General features: G+C 37.3%; 2 protein-coding genes across 2 annotated transcripts in view; one reads left to right on the top strand and one right to left on the bottom strand.

The window, feature by feature from the left end:
* Positions 1-23,152, bottom strand: part of psmd1 (proteasome 26S subunit, non-ATPase 1) — a 100,004-nt gene that overhangs the window by 34,660 nt on the left and 42,192 nt on the right. The gene's annotated exons all lie outside the window — the stretch shown is intronic.
* htr2b (5-hydroxytryptamine (serotonin) receptor 2B, G protein-coupled) lies at positions 1,810-16,665 on the top strand. The gene is made up of 3 exons (XM_072571799.1): positions 1,810-2,209; positions 14,886-15,086; positions 15,779-16,665. The coding sequence occupies exons 1-3, from the start codon at positions 1,810-1,812 to the stop codon at positions 16,663-16,665; spliced, it is 1,488 nt and encodes a 495-aa protein (XP_072427900.1).

The raw sequence follows: 23,152 nt of genomic DNA, 5'->3' as shown, positions 1-23,152 counted from the left end.
AAAAAGACAATTGGATAAATGATGGCACTTCAGACTGAATCACTGTCTACTGTTTTCTTTATGCTAATTTGCATTGCTAAATATTACAGAATGTCCAGATAATTGAATGGAATCTGCAATCAGTATACAATGGACTTTCAATATTACAGATAGGAAGATAGAAAATGTTAAATCAGAGTTAAATCAATGATCTAATTGTTTTCAAACAAAATTTGATTACACCATGTAAAACCTCCACAGTTCAGCTTTTACTACATGTACCATAATTTGCTGACTGCAAACTTATATTCACATAAGTAACTAAAATGTAACTTTTGATATAGTTGGTTAGTGTACGAATTCCAATTATTAAAAGTCATGGCACTTGAAAATGCACACACAGCTAGGTGGGAACAGGCATTGAACCAAAAATATCTTAGAGATGAAGTTCAATACATTTTCCTGCTCAATGGGAACGTTTAATGTTATAAACCGAGTAAAAGGAAAATTACAAATTAATTGTGTAAGAATTATTGTCGTAGAAATTTACAAAATATCAGAATTGCCTTTGATTGCAATTTAACCATTTTCTTGCAAGTTGAGAAAATTTCATAGAAGCTTTCAAATGTTTAGGAATAGAAAGGCTAAAATCACAAGCAATGCAACAAAAATGATTTTGGTATTTAAGAAAGATAATTCTACCTCTTGGATAGGACATGAATATAGATTATGAATGTCTCTAGGAAGGTTATAGAAAAGAAAATTCCTGGAAAAGGAAATATATTTTCTATTGCAGTTACTCTTGATGCTACCTTTTCAGCATTCTGGCTCTGTTCCTCTGGTAAATATGCTCATTTATTTTTCTGAATTCAACCATAAGAGGTGAAAAAAATCCAACAGCAATACAAAAGAAGAACAGGACTTCAGACTTGAAAAGTTACAGTAACATTAGGTGCATATGAGAGAGAGTAAGACAGAACAATCAGTATCTTTAGCAGAGAGTTAAAACATCTGCACTATACAATTGTGGCACAAAAGCATTTTAGAGAAACTACTGTAAATCCTTAAAAAATTAACCTCCGCATATCAATGCTAAGGGTCAAACATTTTCCAGAATGGAACTATAAAAGCCAGAATCAAATTTAGGGGAGAGGTAAAAATGTACAGTATTAGTGACTAGAGAAGAAAGATATAGTGCAGCCCAAGAGTGAAATGAAAGCAGCAATCTGGCAGCGATACAGAAAATGGATCAAAACATTTATACAGCTCAGAGATGACAAAGAAAGAGAAATGAAGGGGAGATGATTTCACGATGTAGAAACCCAGGGAAAATCAGTTAATTAGTCTGCTAAACTTACATCAACAATTCTTGAACACATTTGAAAAGCATCATTCTGACTAAGGTAAGAGCAATTCTAGTCCTTGTAATAACATACAGTGAATTTAATTAGAAACCTGCATGGTTAAACGGGGAGTGCTCGCAGCAGCTGGGAGTATTTGAAAGTAGTTTGATGACTGCTCATTTTTAAGAGACCTTTGGTTCTTGACAAATCTGTTAAAAGTACTTTCTTTTTGAGAATCAACATTTACTATAAAGAAAAGGCACAAAAAGTAATAACATGGAAATTTTGAGCAAAGATGGAAAAAGTAATATTCCCTCAAAAAAACATGAGTCAGCAAATTGAGGGGAAAAACTTCTAAAAGAATCTAGTGCAAAGACATGTTAGTCTGGCACAAACATCCTGTGAACAGATTGTTCAAACCATGCTGCATTCTCCTCATGATTCTTCAAAAGCAACCAGAGGGCCAACTGCCAGTACTCAAAGCATGATGCCTGGTTCAGACAGTAATGGCACATCGAACACTGTGGATTCTGTGACCATGTTTACAATCAGCAGGATGCAGACAACTCCAATGCAGTCCCTCAACAATTCTGGAAGAAATGGAACCTTCTATCTGACAATTACAGAGGAATCAAGGCTCACTGGTTTTCTTATTGGTTCTAATTTTCTGGAAGGTGATCAGTCGAAGGATGGACTTCGCTGGGCAGCACTATTGATTTTACTAGTGATCATACCCACAATCGGAGGCAATATACTTGTTATTTTAGCAGTTTCGCTTGAGAAGAAACTCCAAAATGCCACCAACTACTTTCTCATGTCACTTGCAGTAGCAGACATGTTAGTTGGACTCCTGGTGATGCCCATCGCTCTCCTAAACACACTGTTCAGTAAGTCTATTCAATTTTCTCTTTAATAGAATTGCAGTAATTCACATCCAGTAAAGCATTACAAGTAATTCATATAGCATAATACTCTAACTTGTTCTTTGTTAATGCTAAATAATTGCAGTTGTGTGTTTAATTTGGGTTACTTTCAACTTGAGGGAAAGTGGAATGAAACATATTTCCAACTGTGTGAAAATGCCTGAGTGGAGCTAATAATTTATTCTTGGAATTGTACATACTGCACATCATTCATACTTCTTTCCCGAAGACTCTTGTATGTTGGAAATTATTCTACACATTTATAATTTCTTTCCAAGGGATCTTGTTCCAAATTATAACATTACCTACGTACTCAATTTTTGCCGATTTCCAATCATCTTGAAAATTTTGTGTTAATCCATAAATTTATAAGAAATTGTCTCTGTAATAGAAATCAGATTGTACCATATTTAAATTTATTGTAGCGCTTTATTTCAATGTCTTCAAAACAACACACAATTTGTGAAATTATCCAGAATAGCAGGCTCATTAACTAAATTAGGGGCTATAAATAAGATAGTTACTAGTAGGTCTAACAGGGAAACTTCTTAAACTGAACTGTGGCTAGAATGTTGACCTTAACACCACAATGAGTAATTGAGACAAATAGAGAGGTACATTTAGGAGATGTTCAACAAACAGAAGGCAGAAATCAATAAGATTAAATGCAGAAGGGTGGGGAAAGCTTGTGTACAGCATTAAAAATGATAGAAATCTGTTTGGCCAAATGGCCTGTGCTATAAATATTATGTCATTTGTTTAATCTATTAGCAATTCCTCGGAACAGAAGTCAATTAGACAAAATATGAATTTATAGATTATAAACTGCTATTGCATATAAATTTACATCAAATATTAAAATTTAAGTACTATAGCAAAATACCTCAAAAATGCCAAAACATTTAGTTGTAAAAGTGGTTGACTGTGTTCACTGTATAATATACAGATCAGAAAAGATAAAACGGAAAAATGAAATTCACAATTCTATTGTGCTTATAAATTAATTTGCAAATATCTCCCTTTGTTGAGGTTTTTGTTATACACACATAACCAGTTGACAGAAAGAGGCAGCTAATAAATAAAGCAATTCATGACAACATACCTCAAAGGTACTATGCCTTATTAAATTAAAATTTTAAAACCTTGTGTCGATAAAGCATTCCCTCAAATACAATTTCTTTGCGAAGGGTTGTGGGAGAAAGTGATTGTAAGACTACAAAGTCATGATAGTATATTTAGTGCTAACAACAACAAACTTTAAAACAGTTATTCTGCTGTGTTAATGCTTGATATCCAAACAAGTTCGGATTTAGTTAATTTTTGTGAAAACTAATGGTTGTAAATCATTTAATGCAAAGCTATGTATGCCAATCTAACATTTCAATATTACAAAGCTGACACACCTTCATAAAGAAAAATAGAAGTTAATGATGAATAAATACAAAAAAATGAAATGTAATATTCAAGGACACCTAAATATTTTCAGTATTTTCATTACTTAATTTTAATTAAATAAAATGCTAAAACCTTTGGCAGCTACTGCTCTGACTAAGCAATCTTTGCTTTTGAAAAAAAAAGACTATTTTGTAAGAAAATACATAAAATAACAGTTTAAATATTATCCAGCTCTAACTGTGCCATCCCTGGAAACAACCACATCAGTGTCAAACATAGAATAAAGGAGGTAGCACTTGCTCTTTTTGAATTTCATCTCCACTATCAAAGCAACAGAGGCATCATTGTGTACCATGTTGTTATGGAGCAACATAAATGTAAATTTCAATGTCAACAGAAGTGTCCGTGTTATCTGGTCAGTGACTCAAGAATATTTGATAGTGAAGCAATTTTAAAATTACCCATGTAGATCTTCTGCAGCCATTTAAGACAGAATCATACATTATAATTTTAAAACATCTGCGTGTGTAAGTTTTTATCTTTGGTATTTTAATGTTGCTCTAAATGAATTCCACTTTTTGATTCCAACTTGGCTTCCTTTGTACTGATATCAGAGCTGAAGTGGAGCACAGATAAAGATATTATCAGTCCATCAATGCTGAATTCAATTTTGTTAGCAACAATAATCCTACAGTTCCTTGTGCATAACATAAGGACCCATGCAGCTGGTCAACACATTTAAATCAATTTTAATTTCTTTTCACGAACAACACTGCAGTGTATTTTTCACACAACTTATATCTAAAACTCTGACTAAATTGTGCATACATATTTGCTTTTAAATTTAAATCTGACAGTGTTAGTACTGTCCTAAAACAAACTACAGTAATGAAATTAAAAATAAAACCAGTTCAAAAAAACTAGATGTGAAGAGATTTTAAAACAGCATTGGTCATAAACTAAGAATTATTCTAATTTACATTAGGTAGAGTTAGGATTAAGAATGTTATAGAATTGTGCAACATGTCAAGTTACAATAGATATTAATTGAGCTTTCACCATCATCTAAAATACTTTCAAAAAAAAGTTATGCAACCAGTCTATCCAAATCAATTGAAATTAAAGATGCTCAAAAAACATAAAGTATGTCTCGGTAAGTAAAAGGATATTTTATTCGAAAGATTGAGTTTTGCTATTTTGAAGTACCAGAAAATTAAGAAAGAATAATATTGGAACTTGTTTTTGGATTATGAAAAAAAAATGAATATACAAAATGGTAAAGACACCGTTCGCTTGCTATTTCGAGAGGGGGTAGAAAAAAAGCAAGAGGTACATAAAAGGTTGGTGGCATGGAAAGTTGCAAAATCAGCGGTCTGGGTGGGATGCATCTTAGATTGCTGATGGAATTACTGATGAAAACACTGATGAAAACAGCAGAAGCTCTCGTCAGAATGTGAAATCTCCTTGGATTGGGAGAGTGTTGAGAAAGGATAGGAGGCTGCAGATGTTATTCTCTTATTCAAAAGAGGAGGATAATCACAATAACTACAAAGCAGTCAGCCAAATGTCAGTGATGGAGAGAAAAAAAAATCAAAAACATTAGCTGCAACAACTAGTTTTCATTTGGAAACATTTGGCTTACAAAATGAGAACCAATGTGGATTCCTTTCAGGTAAGTTGTGCCTTAAATTTATGGAGTTCTTTGATAAAGGTGGCACAGTTGATGCTCTGTACTTGGACTTTAAAAATGCATTTGATAAAGTGCAATTTATTCAGTAATAACCTGCGTATTGACTTTTGGTTTGGGTGCCACCTGGGTCACCAGCTCTTGACTTCATTATAGCCTTGGTCAAAGTATGGACAAAACAGCTGAACTCCAGAGGTGAGGTGAGTCAGTTCCCTTGATTTTAAGACACCATTTGACCAAGCATGGTATCATGAATCTCCAATGGAATCAATGGGAATCAGAGGGAAAACTGCTAGTTGGATTCAAACCAAGCATCCAAGCACAAAATATAGTTTATGATTCTTCAAGGTCAATCCCAGCACATCACTACAGGAGTTTATCAGGTGGTGTCTTTGGTCCAACCTTCTCCCACTGCTTTAACAATAATCTTTACCCCATCAAGAGGTCTGAAGTGGGGATATTTGCTGATAATTACATGGTGTTCATTACCATTGATGATTCCTCAGATATTGAAGCAGCTCATGTTCATATTCAGCAATGCTCAGACATCACTTATAGAACATAGAATATTATAGCGTAGTACAGGCTCTTCGGCCCTCCATGTTGGGCTGCCCTGTGAAACCAATCTGAAGCCTATCTAACCTAAACTATTCCATTCAAACTGTACATCACTGTCTCCAGAGAAGTGATATTCGCCAGCCATAATTGATCCAGAAAACACCTCAGAGCCAAGGATGTGTGCAAAGTGACTTCAGCTACAGAACAACATTTGCTTATCCAAGAGTAAATATTTTTTCCCTAGATTCAACAGCTATTTGGCCAAAATACTTTTAAGACAACACTGCAGAATTTTATAGCTCAAAGCTTTAATAAATGATTTATACACCTTTTATTTATTAGGGCTTGCATGCAATAAAGTAGTCATAGAGTCCAACAGCATGGAGACAGGCCTTTTGGCCCAAACTGGTCCATGTCGGCTAAGATGTCAGTCCATGCTAACCCCACTTCCCTGCACTTGGCCAATATCGTTCTAATCCTTTCCTATTCATGTATTTGTCCAAATGCCAAATAAATATTGCTAATGTACTTGCCTCAACCACTTCCGCTGTCAACTCATTCCGTATGCATACCAGCCTCTGTGTAAAAAAAGTTGCCCCTCAGGTTGTCTTTTATTCTTTCCACTCTAATCTTAAACTGATGCCCTCGAATCTTCGATTCCCCAACCCTAGGAAAAAGACTGAGGGCATTCACCCTATCCATGCCTCTCATGAATTTCTACACCTCTATAACGACCCCGAGTCTTCTACGCTCTAAAGATATAAATCGTAGCTTACCCAACCTCTCCCTGTAACTCAGACCATTGAGTCCAGGCAATATCCATGTAAATTTCTTCTGCACTCTTGGTTGCACTAAAGGACTGCTGCACTAGGGGTGTTGTCTTTTGGATATAATGCTAAACAGAAGCCCTCTCTACCCTCTCAGATGTATGTAAAGGATTTCAAGGCACTAAACTGAACGAGGGAGGAACTTAGAGAACCCTGAGGGGATATTTATTTCTCAGTCAACACCACAGAAACAGAATTGGGAGAAAGTGAGGACCGCAGATGCTGGAGACCAGAGTTGAAAAATGCGGTGCTAGAAAAACACAGCAGGCCAGGCAGCATCCGAGGAGCAGGAGAATCGACGTTTCGGGCATAAGCCCTTCTTCAGGAATGAGGCTGATGTGCCAAGCGGGCTGAGATAAAAGGTAGGGGGTGGGGTGCTGGGAATATGATAGGTGGAAGGTGGTGAGGGTGCGGGTGATAGGCCAGAGAGGGGGTGGGGGCAGAAAGGTCGGGAAGATGATTGCCGGTCAAGAGGGCGGTGCTGAATCGGGGGTTGGGACTGAGATAAGCTTCCTCATTTCCCCTCCCCCCACCTTATCTCAGCACCGCCCTCTTGACCGGCAATCTTCTTCCTGACCTCTCCGTCCCCACCCCCTCTCCCGCCTATCACCTGCACCCTCACCTCCTTTCACCTATCGTATTCCCAGCGCCCCTCCCCCATACCTTTTATCTCAGCCCGCTTGGCACACCAGCCTCATTCCTGAAGAAGGGCTTATGCCCGAAACGTCGATTCTCCTGCTCCTCGGCTACTGCCTGGCCTGCTGTGTTTTTCCAGCACCACGTTTTTCAACACAGAAACAAATTGCCTAATCGTTATTACACTGCTGTTTGTGAAAATTGCTGTGCAATCAGCTGCCATGTTCTTCCATAACAACTTTACTATGCTCCTGAAGTGGTACATTGGCTATAAATAGTTGGGACTCCAGAGACTGTTAAAGGCAATTAGATCTGCAAGCCTATCATTTTTCCTCTCCTGAATCTACCACATTCCATTCCTCCCCAAACTTTCCTATATTATTCATGGCCATTCTATTGGGTTTGCCATCCGATGTGGCTTTGGTATGTCTATCCCTACCATCACTAATAAAGTAATCTCTGCCCAGTTCCTTGTAATCATCTCAATCTATATAAATTGCACCCTCACCTTAGCGGTGTACATTCCTGCTCTCCACCCCACCCCACTGCACCCCCCCAACAAGCCCATAACTAAGCCCACTTCATTGCATCAGAACTTAACATTGAACTGTTATCTTCCCCTCAACTATCTCATCTTTGGCCTACAATTCAAATATCTTGGCAACAGCCATCCCTTTATTTTTAATTCAAGGGATAGGGGTATCAGCTACACCAAAATTTATTTATTCCTAATGCCCCGAGGGCATTAAGAGTCAACCACATTGTTGCAGGTCTAGAGTCAGAGTTGGAGCAGACTTGGTAAGGATGGCAGGCTTACTTCCCTAAAGGATATTAGCAAACCAACAGTACTTTTACAACACTGATATAAGGCTATTAGGCTAGCTTTTAATTCCACTCTGCAGGCACCCTGCCTCTATTCATGATGAAGGGCTTTTGCCCGAAACGTCGATTTTCCTGCTCCTCGGATGCTGCCTGACCTGCTATGCTTTTCCAGCACCACTAATCTAGACCCTAGATTTTTGCAGATTTCTTCTAAATTCAAAATTTCAATATATTTCATGATGAGATTCAAACTTATGTCTCAGAACAATAGTTTGGGATTCTGGATTACTGGTCCAGTTACATTACCACTGTGCCACTGGCTTCCTTGCAATATGATTCTTTCCTCCACCATCTTTAATACCCATGTCTCAATCAAAAAAATTATTTACTCAATACCATGGCTCTCAAAACCTTGACCTACAACCGCATTTAGGTTAAATCAATGCCAGGTATATGGTACGTGAATATAAATAACCTCATGATACTAATGTGAAGCAGAACAGAAGATCTACTCTCAATATTTATCCTTGAACCAATACCACAAAAAAACAGACCATTCATTCAACTTCTCATTTCTATTCGTGAGAGCTTACCATGCACAAATCAGTCGCCATTATTTCCCTCAAGCACAACAATGACTATAGTTAAAATGCACTCCTTTGCCTGGTGTCAAGAAAAATTTAATGCAAACAAAAATGGACCGTGTCCTCCTTTAATTAAGGAATTGCTCAGTGAGCCATTGTAGGTTACTGATCACAGGTCAATGGAACTAGATGAGAGTTATAGGATGTGGACAGCAGTTTTGGATGAACTCAAGTTTGCATAGTACGCAAACTAGATGGTTGGCTAGAAGAACATTGGAACAGCCAGGTTTTGAGGCAACAAAGGAAAAACTGATAAAAGTTTTTGGTGGAGCAAGGAAAGCAGCAAATTCAGGCCAAATCAAGAGGAAGCAAAATGAAATTTAGCTGGGTAGTTGGGAAGGACCAGAAAAACAAAATAATGGAGCAGAAACCCGATTGGCTTGTGATGAATTGTGCCGAACATAATTCTCGTTGCAAGCCAGCAAATATGTCCAGCAAATGCATAAAAAAACAATCTTTGAAAATTGTGACATTGCTTTTGTACATCAACATTTCTGTTTTTTAAGTTAACTTTAAACCTATGTTTGGAAATAAGAAAGAAGTTCTGCAAGCATGTGATGAAAAACAGCTGCATAGTGAAAGGGTTGAACAGACTCCTCAGAATATCAAAACAAAAGAAACTTGAAATAAGACTCTATAAACATTATTTTAATCAAGTTTTTTTTAAAAGAAAGGAGAAATTGATATCATATAGTCCAATTTTCTATGTGTGTCTGTTACAATCAATTTAGGGATTCTGCTGCCAAGAGTGCATACAATCTCACAAATGAGCAGAAGACATACAAAAATGAATATCACATTGGAAACTACTGAGAAGTTAACTCCAAATGACTTTTTTAAAAAAACAATTTAATAATGGAAATTGAATTTAAAGAGGAAGAGAAATAAGGAATATAGCTAATTAATGCTGTTAATTACTCAATGGGTAATGGCAAATATGGTGAGGTGACCAGTCTTTACAAGACTACTCTTCAGTGAGATTACAATCCAATAAAGCACATGAGGTTGACAGAGTCAAAAATAGTGCTATTTAGAGTCCAGTGTTGGAGAAAGCAGCAAATTTGGATAACCATTCATGGTTTGACAAAAGGGGACGCATGAGGGTCATGGAGTGCAGGAGGAAGAATGGAGAAACAAGAATGTCACAGATCGATATCCAAACAGAATTAAAAGCAGAATTGGTTCTGGTTTTCTTTCTCCACAGATGCTGTTAGACTTGTTGAATATGTCCAGCAAATTTTCCGAGATTTGCAGCATTCACAGGTTCATGCAGATGTAGGAAAATTGGAATTGCTGGATGAGAAAAGATCAAGGCCCCATCTATTTCATTTTCTGAACTGCGAAGTGACGAGAAAGTCAGGCCCGCCTTTGGAAGGACAGTGGCCGGACTGTTCTCGAAATTTCCTTGGGGAACCTAGTGACATAGAGATGCTAATCAAAGAATTTGATTTTGTTTAACTCATAGCTGGCAGTTTTCACAGAACATTTCAGGTCTGCAAACTAAGGGCAGTGCTTTATGGCTTCTAGTGAAGGCAGAATTGTGCAATTTCAGGTAATTTGCAGCAGTACAGCAAAATCCAAAGTCTTCATCCTTGATTTTAATAAATTTGTTGAAACAAATTATTGAAAAGAATGGACGACACTACTATAAGGAATGAGATTATGTGAGTTTGGCCACAAGCCAAAGGTCTATTAAATATCTGGACACTGGGTTCAGAAATAACAGGTGACAGTGTGTAACCCCATCTCACCCCAACCAAGATTCAAATGCATCAATTTTGATCAATATGGTTCACTTAATTTGTGTTTTGCAAGTGGGCTTTAGCACAGTGTGGAGTCAAACTTCAGTTAACATGTTGTCAGCACCCTTTTGAGAGCGTTTACTGCTGACTTGCTTTGTAGAACTGTTGTAGTGCACAAACCGTTTTAAGTACATCGCCTGTCTCTGGCAGAGATTCTATAAGCCCATAAGACCATAATACATAGGAGTGGAAGTAAGGCCATTCGGCCCATCTAGTCCACTGCACCATTCAATCATGGCTGATGGGCATTTCAATGCCACTTACCCGCACATTCCCCATAGCCCTTAATTCCTTCGAGATCAAAAATTTATCAATCTCTGCCTTGAAGACATTTAACATCACGGCGTCCACTGCGCTCTGTGACAATGAATTCCACAGGCTATCAATTGTGAATGCTTAAAATCTCATACCTTTTTTCAAAGATGGCGCATTTGTTTTAATAGTACTGAATACATTTTACAATGAAGTGAACGTCAATATAGATTTGGCAAGCATTAGTATGCAAGCACCCAAAGAGAACAGGATTAGAAAAAATGGAAGTTATCTTAATGTTAGCTGGAATCGTTGAATCTGGATATAATAAAAACATATGAAATCAAAAACAGTTCAGGGTCAAATAAAACACTGAGGCTAAAAGAGTCTAGTTTAGTTTAAGATAATGGTCAAAGAATTCAACTTTGGAATCCAGGCACTTATTTTCTTACCCTTGGTTCTTTCACACGATATTATTCATAGATTATGGTCAATTGAGCTAAATCATAACAGATAGTCCAGTATTCTTGTAACTGGGATTATAACATTCTGCAGAATGGCAGAATATTTTCTACTGAGTTAAGCAGACATGATTCATATTATCCTTATTTTTGTATTTAATTTCATTTACCATTTTGCAATAATTATCCTTACTTTTATAATAATTTAACCTGAATTTATAGCTCAATTATATTACATTTTTTCTACATTTAAAAATATTCAGTCACAACGCACAAATCCAGGTACTGCTCATCCAACAGTGTATTTGACAATAAATTAAACTTAACCAGAAAACCTGGTTGAGAGAACGTACATGGAAATTTAGGTCAGAAAATGAGAGAGACGAGGCCTAATACTGTGAAAACAGAACGCCGAGACAGGAGGAATGGTGATCTTGAAGCAAAGGGTTTTGACAGCAGAGAGGTCGACAAAATATTTTCATTTGCAACAGTCCAACTCTTGAGATCATACCTGGGCCTGTTTTCATTAGAGTTGGGTGTGTATTCACAAGAGTTTAGAAGGATGAGAGAGGTTATGACTTAAACATATAAAATTCTAACAGGGTTAGAGGAACTCCCTGGTTGGGGAGTACAGAACGAGGGAACAGAGTCTCAGGATTTAGGACAAAGATGAAAATTTGTTTTCCCCACTCAAAGCCTAGTGAACCTATGGAACTCTCTATCACAGAAGGCTGAGGAGTCCAACTCACTAAATATATTAAATAAAGAGACAGGTAATTTTGATTTTAAAGGTGTCAAGAGATATGGGAAGCAAGTGGGAATTATGACAATGAGATAGTGAATCAGTCATAACAAATTAAATGACAGAGCTTGCTCAAAGGTCAAATGGCTTCCTCCTGCTCCTAGTCTCTATAACTGTCTACGAAAGTCATGAATAAATGCAATGGAAAATTTAGAAGAAATTTCAATACGCAAAGACAAGACAAGACTACGGGCTTTGACACCACAAAGAGTAATTTACATAAATAGCATGGAGGTATTCAAAGGAAAGCTAAATATGCATGTGTGAGAAAGTAACAGAAGGGGTATGCTAAATCTGTTGGATGAATAAGGGTCAAACTGAAGGTATGGTAGCTACATTTGCTAATGATACAAAAATACAAGATGTCAAGAGGGCAGAGTTTGTAGAGAGATATGAGGGAAGGCAGTGGCATAGTGGTAATGTCACTGATCTGGTAATCCAAAAACCAAGCTAAAATTCTGGGGACAGTATTTGTAGCCAACCATGACAGATGGTGAAATTTAAATTCAATAAAAAGATGCCTAATGATTACCATGTAACCACTGTAAATTGTTAAAATTCATCTACATGCAGTTAACCTAACAGCTGTGATAGGACATTGTTCAGGAAATAATAGCAGGAAATGCCCTTTAGGAAGGGTAATCTGCCTTCCATACCTGGTTTGGCCTATGGTTGATTCTTAACTGCCCTCTGAATAAGAGTAAGGACAGGGAATAAATACTGGCCTTGCCAGTGAATGTCCACATCCCATGGACGAATAGTTTTAAAAAAATAGGTTAAGTGAGTGGGTACATGGCACATGGGATATAATGTAAACCTTGTCGACTTTGGCAAGAAGAGCAGGAAAGCAGAATATATTTAAATGGAGAATGACCACAAACGTCTGTTGTACAGAAGGATCTGAGAATCCTGTGAATCACAAAAAGGCAATAAACAGTTACAGCAAGTGATTGAGAATGCAAATGGAATGTTGGCTTTTATTGCAAGAGGAAGAGAATATTATGGTATGGAAGAGAATATGGTATGGTGTGGTATGGTATACAGTGGCAACAACCCATGGATCCTTGAAGGCAACAATAAATGAAGATAGTTGAGAAGGCATTTCTTTATTGGTCAAGGCATTGAATACAAGGTAGGTTATTATGGAACTGTATGATATTAGTTAAATTATAGCTGGAATTCAGTTTGCATTTCTGGTCGTCACATAGGAAGTATGTGATTACACTACAGGAAGTGCAAAGGAGATTCATAAGGATGTTGCATTGGCTGAGGTATTTCAGTTGTAACGAGAACGAGATTGTTGGTTTTTTTTCCTTCAAGTAGACAAATCTGAGGGGGGAATCTGACTAAGGGTGTATAAAATTATGAGGCAAACATTAGGAAGATAGGAAGAAACAGTCCCCTTAATAAGGTTCAACAACCAGGGGTCACAGATTTAAGGTAAGGACAAGAGATTTCAAGGGGATTTAAGGAAGAATACTTTCATCCAGTGGATGATTCTCTGCCTGAAAAGTGGTCAAAGCAGGATCCATTACAATAGTTAAGACAAGTTTAGATGAGCGCTTGAGACACCACAGCATACAAGGCCATGTGCTGGAAAATGGGACTACAGTAGATAGGTGCTTGATCACTGGCTGAACACGATGGGATCAAAGCAAACTTTGAAAAAAGATCTCCCATTCAAGGAGAAAATGAAAAGGATTTCTTTTCTTAGAGCATCGTTAGGTTTTAGAATTCTCTTCGCAGCTGTAGAGGCTGGGTCACTGAATACATTTGAGGCTGAATTAGACATATGTTTGATAAGGATTATGATGGGCAGGCAAGAATGGGGAGTTAAGACCACAAATGGAGTAGCCGTGATAGCACTAAATAGCACAGCAGGCCCGAAGGATCAAATGGTCTAATCCTGCTGTTATATACAGTAAACCTCATGGGCCAGATTAAATTCATACCTAACTCTCTCACCTCCTCAACTCAAATATGAACCTTATTGAGTAAACTGAAACTAGATAGAGAATGCACCATACTCCTAAAAGTTAACAGAGATTAAAAAAAAAGCAGGCTCATGATCAGAGGAGTTTTCAGAGTATTCTGATGTCAAGGAACCAGTAGAAGCTTACCTTTATTTCTTCAGGTATCAGTCAAAGAAAAAAATTACAATAAAGATATTGAAAATTTACTTGAAAAACATTTCAAACACAAATATGCAAAAACAATTCAAATGTAAATGTCAAAAATAAATCTTTGCCTTTTAAACTACAGTGTATTCATTTCTTGATCTGTCAGTCAGTGGAGGTTAAATCAAAGCTAATTTCAAATACTGGAACTCTCATCTATTTCAATTTTAAGTGTGATAAATAGAATATCGCTGAGGAAAAGAAGAGTTCTAGCTGAATCAACCCTGTCTCTGCTCCTTTTAAAGTTGATTACCATTAATTGATTAATTCAAGTAAAAGTTAAATGCAAATGCAAATCAAACAGGAACAAGCTTTATAGAAATGACAAATAAGCTACACTGTATATTATGTTTAAACGAAATGCAATTTGAGACAAACTTTAATATACGGCTGTTAAACCTGTTCTGATCATTGCGGAATGAAGATAGAACAAAATACTGGAACAGAAATATGGTGACCTTGAAATGAATGTAATTCAGACCAAAAGATAATGCTATAACAAAAATGTCAAAACTTAGCTTGCCGACTTTTAAATAATCTTTAACATTATTCTGACTATGATCTATCTTAATTTCAGATTCTGAGTGGCCTTTACCCTCTGCAATATGTCCTATCTGGATCTTCCTGGATGTTCTTTTATCCACAGCGTCAATTATGCATTTGTGTGCCATCTCACTAGACCGTTATATTGCTATTAAAAAGCCTATTCAGCACAGTCGCTTCAATTCCAGGGCAAAGGTTCTCATCAAAATCACAGTAGTATGGTTCATCTCAATTGGTAAGTATAACACTTTAATTTGATTCTTCCAATATATACTAAACTACATAATGGAACCCATTAACATACCAACACTGAACATAATTATTAAAAAGATTATTTGTCAACTACAGTTGGGATAAAAATCGATTTTTAATGATACGGTTCGCTAATATATATTCATTTTTGTTCAATTTGGTAGTCAAGAAAGATTGGCAACAAGCAGAGTTGATTGCCAGCAAAGGTTTTTAGGGTTTTGTAAATAATAGAATTCCATATTATTTATGATCTTAGTCAGTTCAGAGTATTAATACTGAACTGAGAGAATTGGTCTGAGTTGAATGTTATACTACAATTTTATGAAAAGTTGATAAAATGAAATAATAAACTTTGAAAGTGCTCGTTTCTCAGACTAATCATGACACTTTTAAAAAGTTGCCTTAAATTTCTACAGCACTAAATTGTTGTCTCAGAAGAATCTGAATGCACAATAGCAGTATTTTTAAACTTTGAAGCTTAAGTATTTCTTAAATAAATGCTTCAAAATAGCCAATCAGCTCCCAAACTGAATAAAGTTGGGCAGAACGTCTTCCCAACAGGGTCAATTCAATTTAGAGCTGATCCAATTAAATATGTTACCAGTTTTGACATAAAAGTACCAAATTGACAAGCAATTATTGTATTGCCCTCAATTTACTTTCTCTTCAATTCAGGTATTGCTGTTCCCATTCCCATCAAAAGCTTCCAGGAAGAAACAAACACTCTAATGAACAAAACCTGCGCACTCAAAATTGATACATTTAAAAATTTTATGATCTTTGGATCAATGGCTGCATTTTTCATTCCCCTTGCCATCATGATTGTTATCAACGTTTTGACGATTCACGTGTTGAGAAAGAAGGCACATTTGATCAAAGCCAAAACATCCCATCATTTTAACTGGACTACTGTCTCAACCATTTTTCAGCAAGATCTCACACCCACCAAGTTTCCTGAAAAGGTGGCAATGCTCAATGGTTCACAGAAGGACAAGACATTTCCCTGCACACTCGAGAACATACCCATCAGAAGGCTCTCCACCTTGGGGAAAAAGTCCATGCAGTGTATCAGCAATGAGCAGCGAGCATCCAAAGTTTTAGGAATTGTATTCTTCTTATTTCTAGTGATGTGGTGCCCATTTTTTGTAACTAATGTCACTTGTGCCCTCTGCAAGAGCTGTGATCAGGAACTTCTTGGAACACTGATCGACATTTTTGTCTGGGTGGGTTATGTCTCCTCGGGAGTCAACCCATTCGTCTACACTCTTTTCAACAAGATATTTCGTGAGGCATTTAGCTGCTACATTACATGCAAATATATAAGAAAAAAGGATATTAAAATACTCAGAAAATATTCCAGCCGGATATCATTTCGAACATCAATCAATGAAAACTCCAAATTATTCATGAGACACAACACAAAAAATGGACATAACCCAATGTATACTAGTCCTCTGCGACTACGATCCGCCCCTGTCCAAACAACATCAGTAATGCTGGACACATTATTACTTGCTGAAAATGAGATGGACAAAGCAGAAGAAGCAATTAGCTACGTGTAAAATAGAAAGCAAAAAGAATGAGATTTTAGCTTTCAGTGTGCTATTGAGGTTAAACATCCATGCAGCGTGGAGACCCAATATGTGGCTCAAAACATTGAAAATCGTTTTTATACCAATACACGCATCTATAATTCAATGTATAGTGATGTGATATTTTGCTTTAATATTTATTATTTACAGTACATCATTCCAGGTCCTACATTTGTGATTTTAGATTCTATAGGCTTTGACAGTTATTTAAAGCCACCAATAAAATCAGGCCTAATGAGTCAAAGAAAGTTTAATTAGAGAATTGCTAATTCTGCAAATAAACATACTTAAATTGCATTTTTAATGTGGACAATGTTTCAGAGGTGTTGGGAGAAATGCCAATGCAGAAGACTGTAGGAATTTGAAACTTTGGTCAGAGGAAGGCTTAAGAAAAATCGTGATAAGAAAATGAGAGGTTCAGAGATGAAATTATCGACCACTGGATCAAGGCACAAAAGCATGGTCAGCAAAGGTGTTGCAAGGTGGAGGATGGTGGAAAGGTGAGGCCAGATCTGAGAAAGGAAAGTTCGGGAGGATGATTGAACAACACTTGCAGTATAACCGGGGGTTAGAAATAGAGAGGTAGGAGGCTACAAAGCAAGGATAACAAATTGCAGCCATTACAGGTCAGTAAGTCAACACAAATCAGCAACTTAGAGGCACAGAGATGTGCAGCACGGAAACAGCACCCTTTGATCTAACTCATCCATGATGAGTATCAAATAAACAGGTCAAGATACAACTTCTAGATGAGTAATGTTTTTTGGAGAATGAGCTGGGAACATTTTGAATTGGGTGGTGACAGACATGGAGCAGTGTTGCATCCACGATGGGAAAAGGCAGTTAAGGAATCAGGGAATAAAATAGAAATAGAAGTTGGCAGCCTTTACTTTGGAACAAATGTATATTGGGTCAGAAACATAACTTAGGATGCTGAGACTAACATGTACACTCAACCTAAGATAGTGGCATAGAAAGGGACTGACAATGACAGAAATTGCAGTAGGAGCCAAAACTATCTGCTGGAGGAAATTGACAAGTGGTTTGAAAGCAGACTTGGCTACAATCAGTACATACGCAGACATGACATCCTGTTGCGACCTATGAAGATTCCATGAGATGACATGCTGAAGAAGAAACCATTGCCAGTTTCTCTGGCTACAAGCTAGGCAAGAGTGCAACAAAGCAAGACTTGCTCCACTGAGCTGATCAACACCATATTGCAATCAAAGCAAGTGACTGAACACGGAATTCAACTGAGAGATTAGAAGAGAGATATTGTGCCCGTAAACAGAGAAAATTCGCTTCAGGCGCCTTGTGCTGATCAAATGTTGTTTCAATCAGTCCTTGAAAAATGTCTTACTAAACCACTCAAATCCGTAGGATGCAAAACATCATGCTCAAACACTAAAAAATTCACTAAGCACTAAACAAGTTAAATATTACTGTGCAAATTAAGTCGGTGCAGATACTAGTCCTCGGGTTGTCCGATTTATTGATCTAGATTCTATTTGTTTGCTAAAACCTCATGAAACATAATAAAATTTAAGATTCCATTGTTAGTGTTCCTCAACTATTCATCTAGATGAGGCAGTTCACCACCACTTTCTCAAAGACAATAAAGGACTGGCAATAAATGCTGGCTCAGCCAGGAACACAGTCTTGCCATGACTATGTTTTTCCCGAAAATAATTCTGTGGCAAGTTTACTTTATTGAACCCTGATATGTAAAATCCAGCTGGACAAACCAGTTATGAAAACAAATTAGTTCAATCTTAAGCCTCGACAGCATTGTGCTTATCCTCATCAGACACTGGATTCATCAGATAAATCTGCACCAAACATTTACAGATGCAATTTCAAACAGCTTGCAGGGAGCATACAAATTGATTGAAAAAGCTTCACTGGGTCTGTGAAGTGAAAAAGACCGCTGAAGACAAAGGTCTGAAACAGGAAGTTATAATACGGAACAGACAGATGCCAATCCAATACAGCGTTTCTGTTTTCACAAAGGAGTACACAAATAATCTCTCAAAAATGTCAGGGAACAGAGTCTAATGAGAGGGAGGAACTGAAGGAAATGGCATTGGGGAAATTGATGAGATTAAAGGCTGATAAATTCTCAGAGTCTGATAATCTACATCCCAGAGTACTTAAGGAAATGGTCCTAGAAATAGTTGATGCATTGGCCATCTCAGAATTATAGAATCCAGACAGAATGGAAAGTAGCCACTCAGTGCATCGAGTCCGCAGTGACCCTCTAAAGCACATTCCACCTAGCTCCAACCCCACATGTTAATATGTTAATCCACCTAACCTGCGCGTCTTTGGACTGTGGGAGGAAACTGAAGCACCCGGAGAAAACCCACACAGACACAGGGAGAACATACAAACTCTGTAGAGACTATGGCCCGAGGCTGGAATCAAATCTGGGTTCCTGGTACTGTGAGGCAGCAGTGCTAACCACTGAGCCACCATGCTGCCCCTCTACGTGCTGTTAGTTTTCAAGATTCTATAGATTCGGGAACAGCTCCTGAGGATGGGAGGGTGAATAACGTAATCCCATTAATAGAGAGAAAACAGGGAACAACAGACCAGTTCGTCTTACATGGTAGTGGGAAATTCTACAGTTCATAATGAAAGATTTAACAGCAAGGGACTTGCAAAACATCGACAGGGTCAGGCAATGTCAGCATGGATCTATGAAGGGAAAATCATGCTTGACAAATCTACTGTAATTTTTCAAAAATGTAACTAATAGAGTTGCTAAGGAGAAGCCAATGAATGTGGCATACTTGGACTTCCATAAGGTGTTTGATATGTTTCTGAATAAGATATTAGCATATGGCATTAAAGCACATGTGAGTGGGGTGGTGTACTGACATGGCTCAAGAACTCGTTGGCAGACAAGAAACAAAGAGTAGGAACGAACAGGTCTTTTTCAAAATGACAGGTAGTGACTAGTGTGGTGCTGCAGGGATCAGTGCTTGGACCCCAGCTATTCATAATATAAATTAATGATTTAGATTATGGAACTAAATGTACTATCTCCAATTTTGCAGATGATACAAAGCTGTGTAGAGGAGTTAGCTCTAAGAAGGATGCAGAGATGGTTCAGTAATCTTTATACACCTTGCTGAAAGTAAGAATGCAGGTGCAGGAGACATCCACAACTGAACACAATACTCCAGCTGAGGTCCAACAAGTGTCTTGTACAAATTCAACATCACTTCTTTGCTAGTGTACACTATGGCTCACTTAACAAAGCAGAGAGGATTGTATCTTTTACTTACTGCTCTTTCCACCTGTCCTGCCACCTTTGATGATCTATACACAGAGACACCAGTTATCTCCATGCCAGCGCACTCTTTATAAGCATACTCCCGATTTAATGTTGTCTTAGTGTTTTTCTGATCGAAGTGCATTACCTCAAATGTCTGTGTTGAATGTGCATTCATATGCCACCTACATGCCTACTCCACCAACTTGTCAATTTCCCTTTGGAGATCCACACTGTCTACAATTCTTCCAAATTTGGTGTCATCTGCAAATTTAGAAATTGCCCTCTGTACACCAAGATCCAGTCTATATATATATATATATATATATTCAGAAAAGCAAGGGATCCAAAACCAACCCCCTTGGGATCTCCACTACAAACCTTCCTCTAGCTCGAAAAATATCTATTGACCCTTACTCTCTGTTATTTATCCAGTCAGCCAATTTTGTAACCATGTTGCTGCTGCCGCCCCTTTTATACTATGTCCAACTACTTTCCTCAAATTTTTTGAGACACTCTGCATGAAATGCCTTTTTGGAAGTGTACATCAAAAGCTTCACCTGAATCAACTCTTTCTATTACTTCTTCAAAATACTGCAAGTTAGTTAAACATGTTTTGCCCTTTAGAAATCCATGCTGATTCTTCCTATTCAACACATCTTTTTTGAAGCGACTATTTAATTCTCTCTCAAATAACTGTTTCCAAAAAACATTTCTCCACTATTAATGTTACATTAACTTGTTGGTTATGGGTAGGTCATTTCAAAAGTTATTCACCCAGGGACCGCTCAGGTTGCAGCATTCTCTGTCACAGAATGTGGTTAGGCCAAAACATTAAATGTTTTCAAGTTATATATAGATCTTAGGGATTAAAAGGCATGCAGAAAGCGGGAACAGAGTACTGAGATGGATGAGCAACCACAATCATATTGAACAGTGAAGTAGGTTCAAATGACCTAATTTTACTCCTATTTTCTATGTTTTTATGTTTCAAACAAATAGTTACAACAGCAACAGCAAGCAAACATTAAAATTCTGCCAAGACCGGACGGCATTTTGGTGCTCTGTTATGACCAAATTCCAATTTCATCATTTCCAATTTTGTAATGTTCAGTCAAGAAGCCTTTTGCTTTTATGTTAAAAACTTCTGTAAGGGAAGACCTAAAGCCACATGGTGGGTTTCATATTATAGTAGCGTCCAAGTTTTAGGCTTAAATATTGCACATTCCAATCTTGGAACTTCAAACATGTTTCTGAGGATCTGACAGAACAACTGCCCTGAAAGATATACAGCACCTAAAAAGAGAATGAATATTGATAGATCACGTGAGAAAGAAAAGATTATATATAACCTTTTGTACTGTACCAGGGAGGATAGAGGCAACAAGGAGTAATACACCATTTTAAGTACACGTACTCCCTTTAAACTTGTTCACAGTCAAAAAGTTTTATAAGGACAAAAGTTGTATACTCCTGGATGTGAACTCATTAATTCAAGAAAATACTGCAGATGCTGGAAAACTGAAAAGCAAACCAGAAAATGCTACAAATGTCCAGCAGGTCTAAGCATGCCTGTGGCAAGAGAGTTAACTTTTCAGGTCAATGACCTAGTCTGACAAAGAGTCAATGATCTGAAATGCTGACAGTTTCTCTCTGCACAAACGCTGCTAGTCTAGAGTACTTCTAGTATTTTTGATTTTTACTAAATTATTACTAAACATTGCCACCAATTCTCAGAGTACTGACAGATCCAAAGATCTGGGAGCAGACAGCATTAGAGGCTGAGCACTGAGCATGCATCATGGAATGTGCATAAGGGAGTAAGGGTTCAAAGAACAGGCTTGCAAAAATCTGAACAATGACACCAATACTCTAATTTATTCTCTATACAGCCTTCTGTTAATGTCAATAGCACTCGGTCACAGAGAGACTAAGCTTTTAAACTTATGTAGGCAAAGTGTAGCCTAGTATTTTTGAATCTTTAACCTTTTGCAATTGCACATGAACAGATGTTGCAGTGATTGCCTCAGGTGATACTCACTATTTTATGCATTTTAACTACAGATGAATAAATCAATAATTGAAATCCATCTGTGTCTCATCTAGTGTTATGCTAGTCCAGCTGTGGAGAAATTGAAGAAGTATATACAGTGGTGTAATATTTGTGGTACACTGGTATTATCCCTTCCAGAATCAGGACACCCAGATTCAAGATCCACCTGCTCAAGAGGTGTTCATCTCCATCTCCAAAGAGGTGCATTAGAAAATTCTACATGGTGAGCAGAAGGCTTTGAGATCAATTTCAAACCAAAACAAAATTTTATTTTATATTCTTGCACCAGTAGACAAATTGCTTTTAAGTTAATCAGACCTCTTAAGAGACCGGCTGACATCATTAAAAGTTCCTGTCTGAGGCAGACTAAATCCTCGAGAACTTTTTTCAGACCACAAAGGCTGTTTCAAGGGAAATCAAAGGTTATGGGGAAAAGTAATAATAAGTTAGTAAAAATAAAAATTGGAATGTTGAATAGCTATGATCCTATTGAACTGCAGAGCAGGCATGAGCAGCTGTACGCCTAATCTTGTTTCTATTTCTCTTGGTCTCAAATGCTTAGATCTGTACATGATCCTTCAGGTGGAAGCTTTCCCACTGTTTCCTGCCTTCAGCCAGTTCTCCATTTTTGCAGTCAGTGTACAATTCATGTTTTTGCTAACAGACTCTAGCACACAGAAAGTTTGAGAGAGAGCTTGCTGAGAGAGTTTGAGAGAGAGCAGTCAATCTGGAGGAACCTAGTAATTCAAAATTATCTTCTAACTAGACTTGCATAATTCAGAAAAGAATCTACACCATCTGCATGAAAAGAAACGCGTGCTTGATAAACAAACTGGAATTTGCTTTCAAACAAAATAAACCACTGATGTTTAAGAACAGGCACTGAGTAACTGACTCATGAGGTTATCATTGAGTTCTTGCAGAAAATCAACGAATAAATATTTTACAGGAATGCTTACTTGAAATTTAATCTCCAGTTTGTTTAAAGATCTTTTTGGGAAATGTGAATACATTTAAAATGTTCGCAGCATTAGGGACAATACACTTACGTAGCTCAGAAGTTACTTATTCATGTATGCTTCAATACTTGTCAAACTATTGTTTGTTGAAAATGTAATGGGGTT

Source organism: Chiloscyllium punctatum, chromosome 6 (genome assembly GCF_047496795.1).
Source record: "Chiloscyllium punctatum isolate Juve2018m chromosome 6, sChiPun1.3, whole genome shotgun sequence".
In the NCBI taxonomy this organism is placed as follows: domain Eukaryota; kingdom Metazoa; phylum Chordata; class Chondrichthyes; order Orectolobiformes; family Hemiscylliidae; genus Chiloscyllium; species Chiloscyllium punctatum.
The sequence above is the reverse complement of the archived record's forward strand: the minus strand, read 5'-3'. Positions and strand labels throughout refer to the sequence as shown.

Coding starts and splice junctions, on each gene's coding strand:
- htr2b (XM_072571799.1), top strand. CDS start 1,810: ATGCCTGGTTCAGACAGTAATGGCACATCGAACACTGTGGATTCTGTG. Junction 2,210..14,885: donor TCTCCTAAACACACTGTTCA/GTAAGTCTATTC, acceptor TCTTAATTTCAG/ATTCTGAGTGGCCTTTACCC. Junction 15,087..15,778: donor AGTATGGTTCATCTCAATTG/GTAAGTATAACA, acceptor TCTTCAATTCAG/GTATTGCTGTTCCCATTCCC.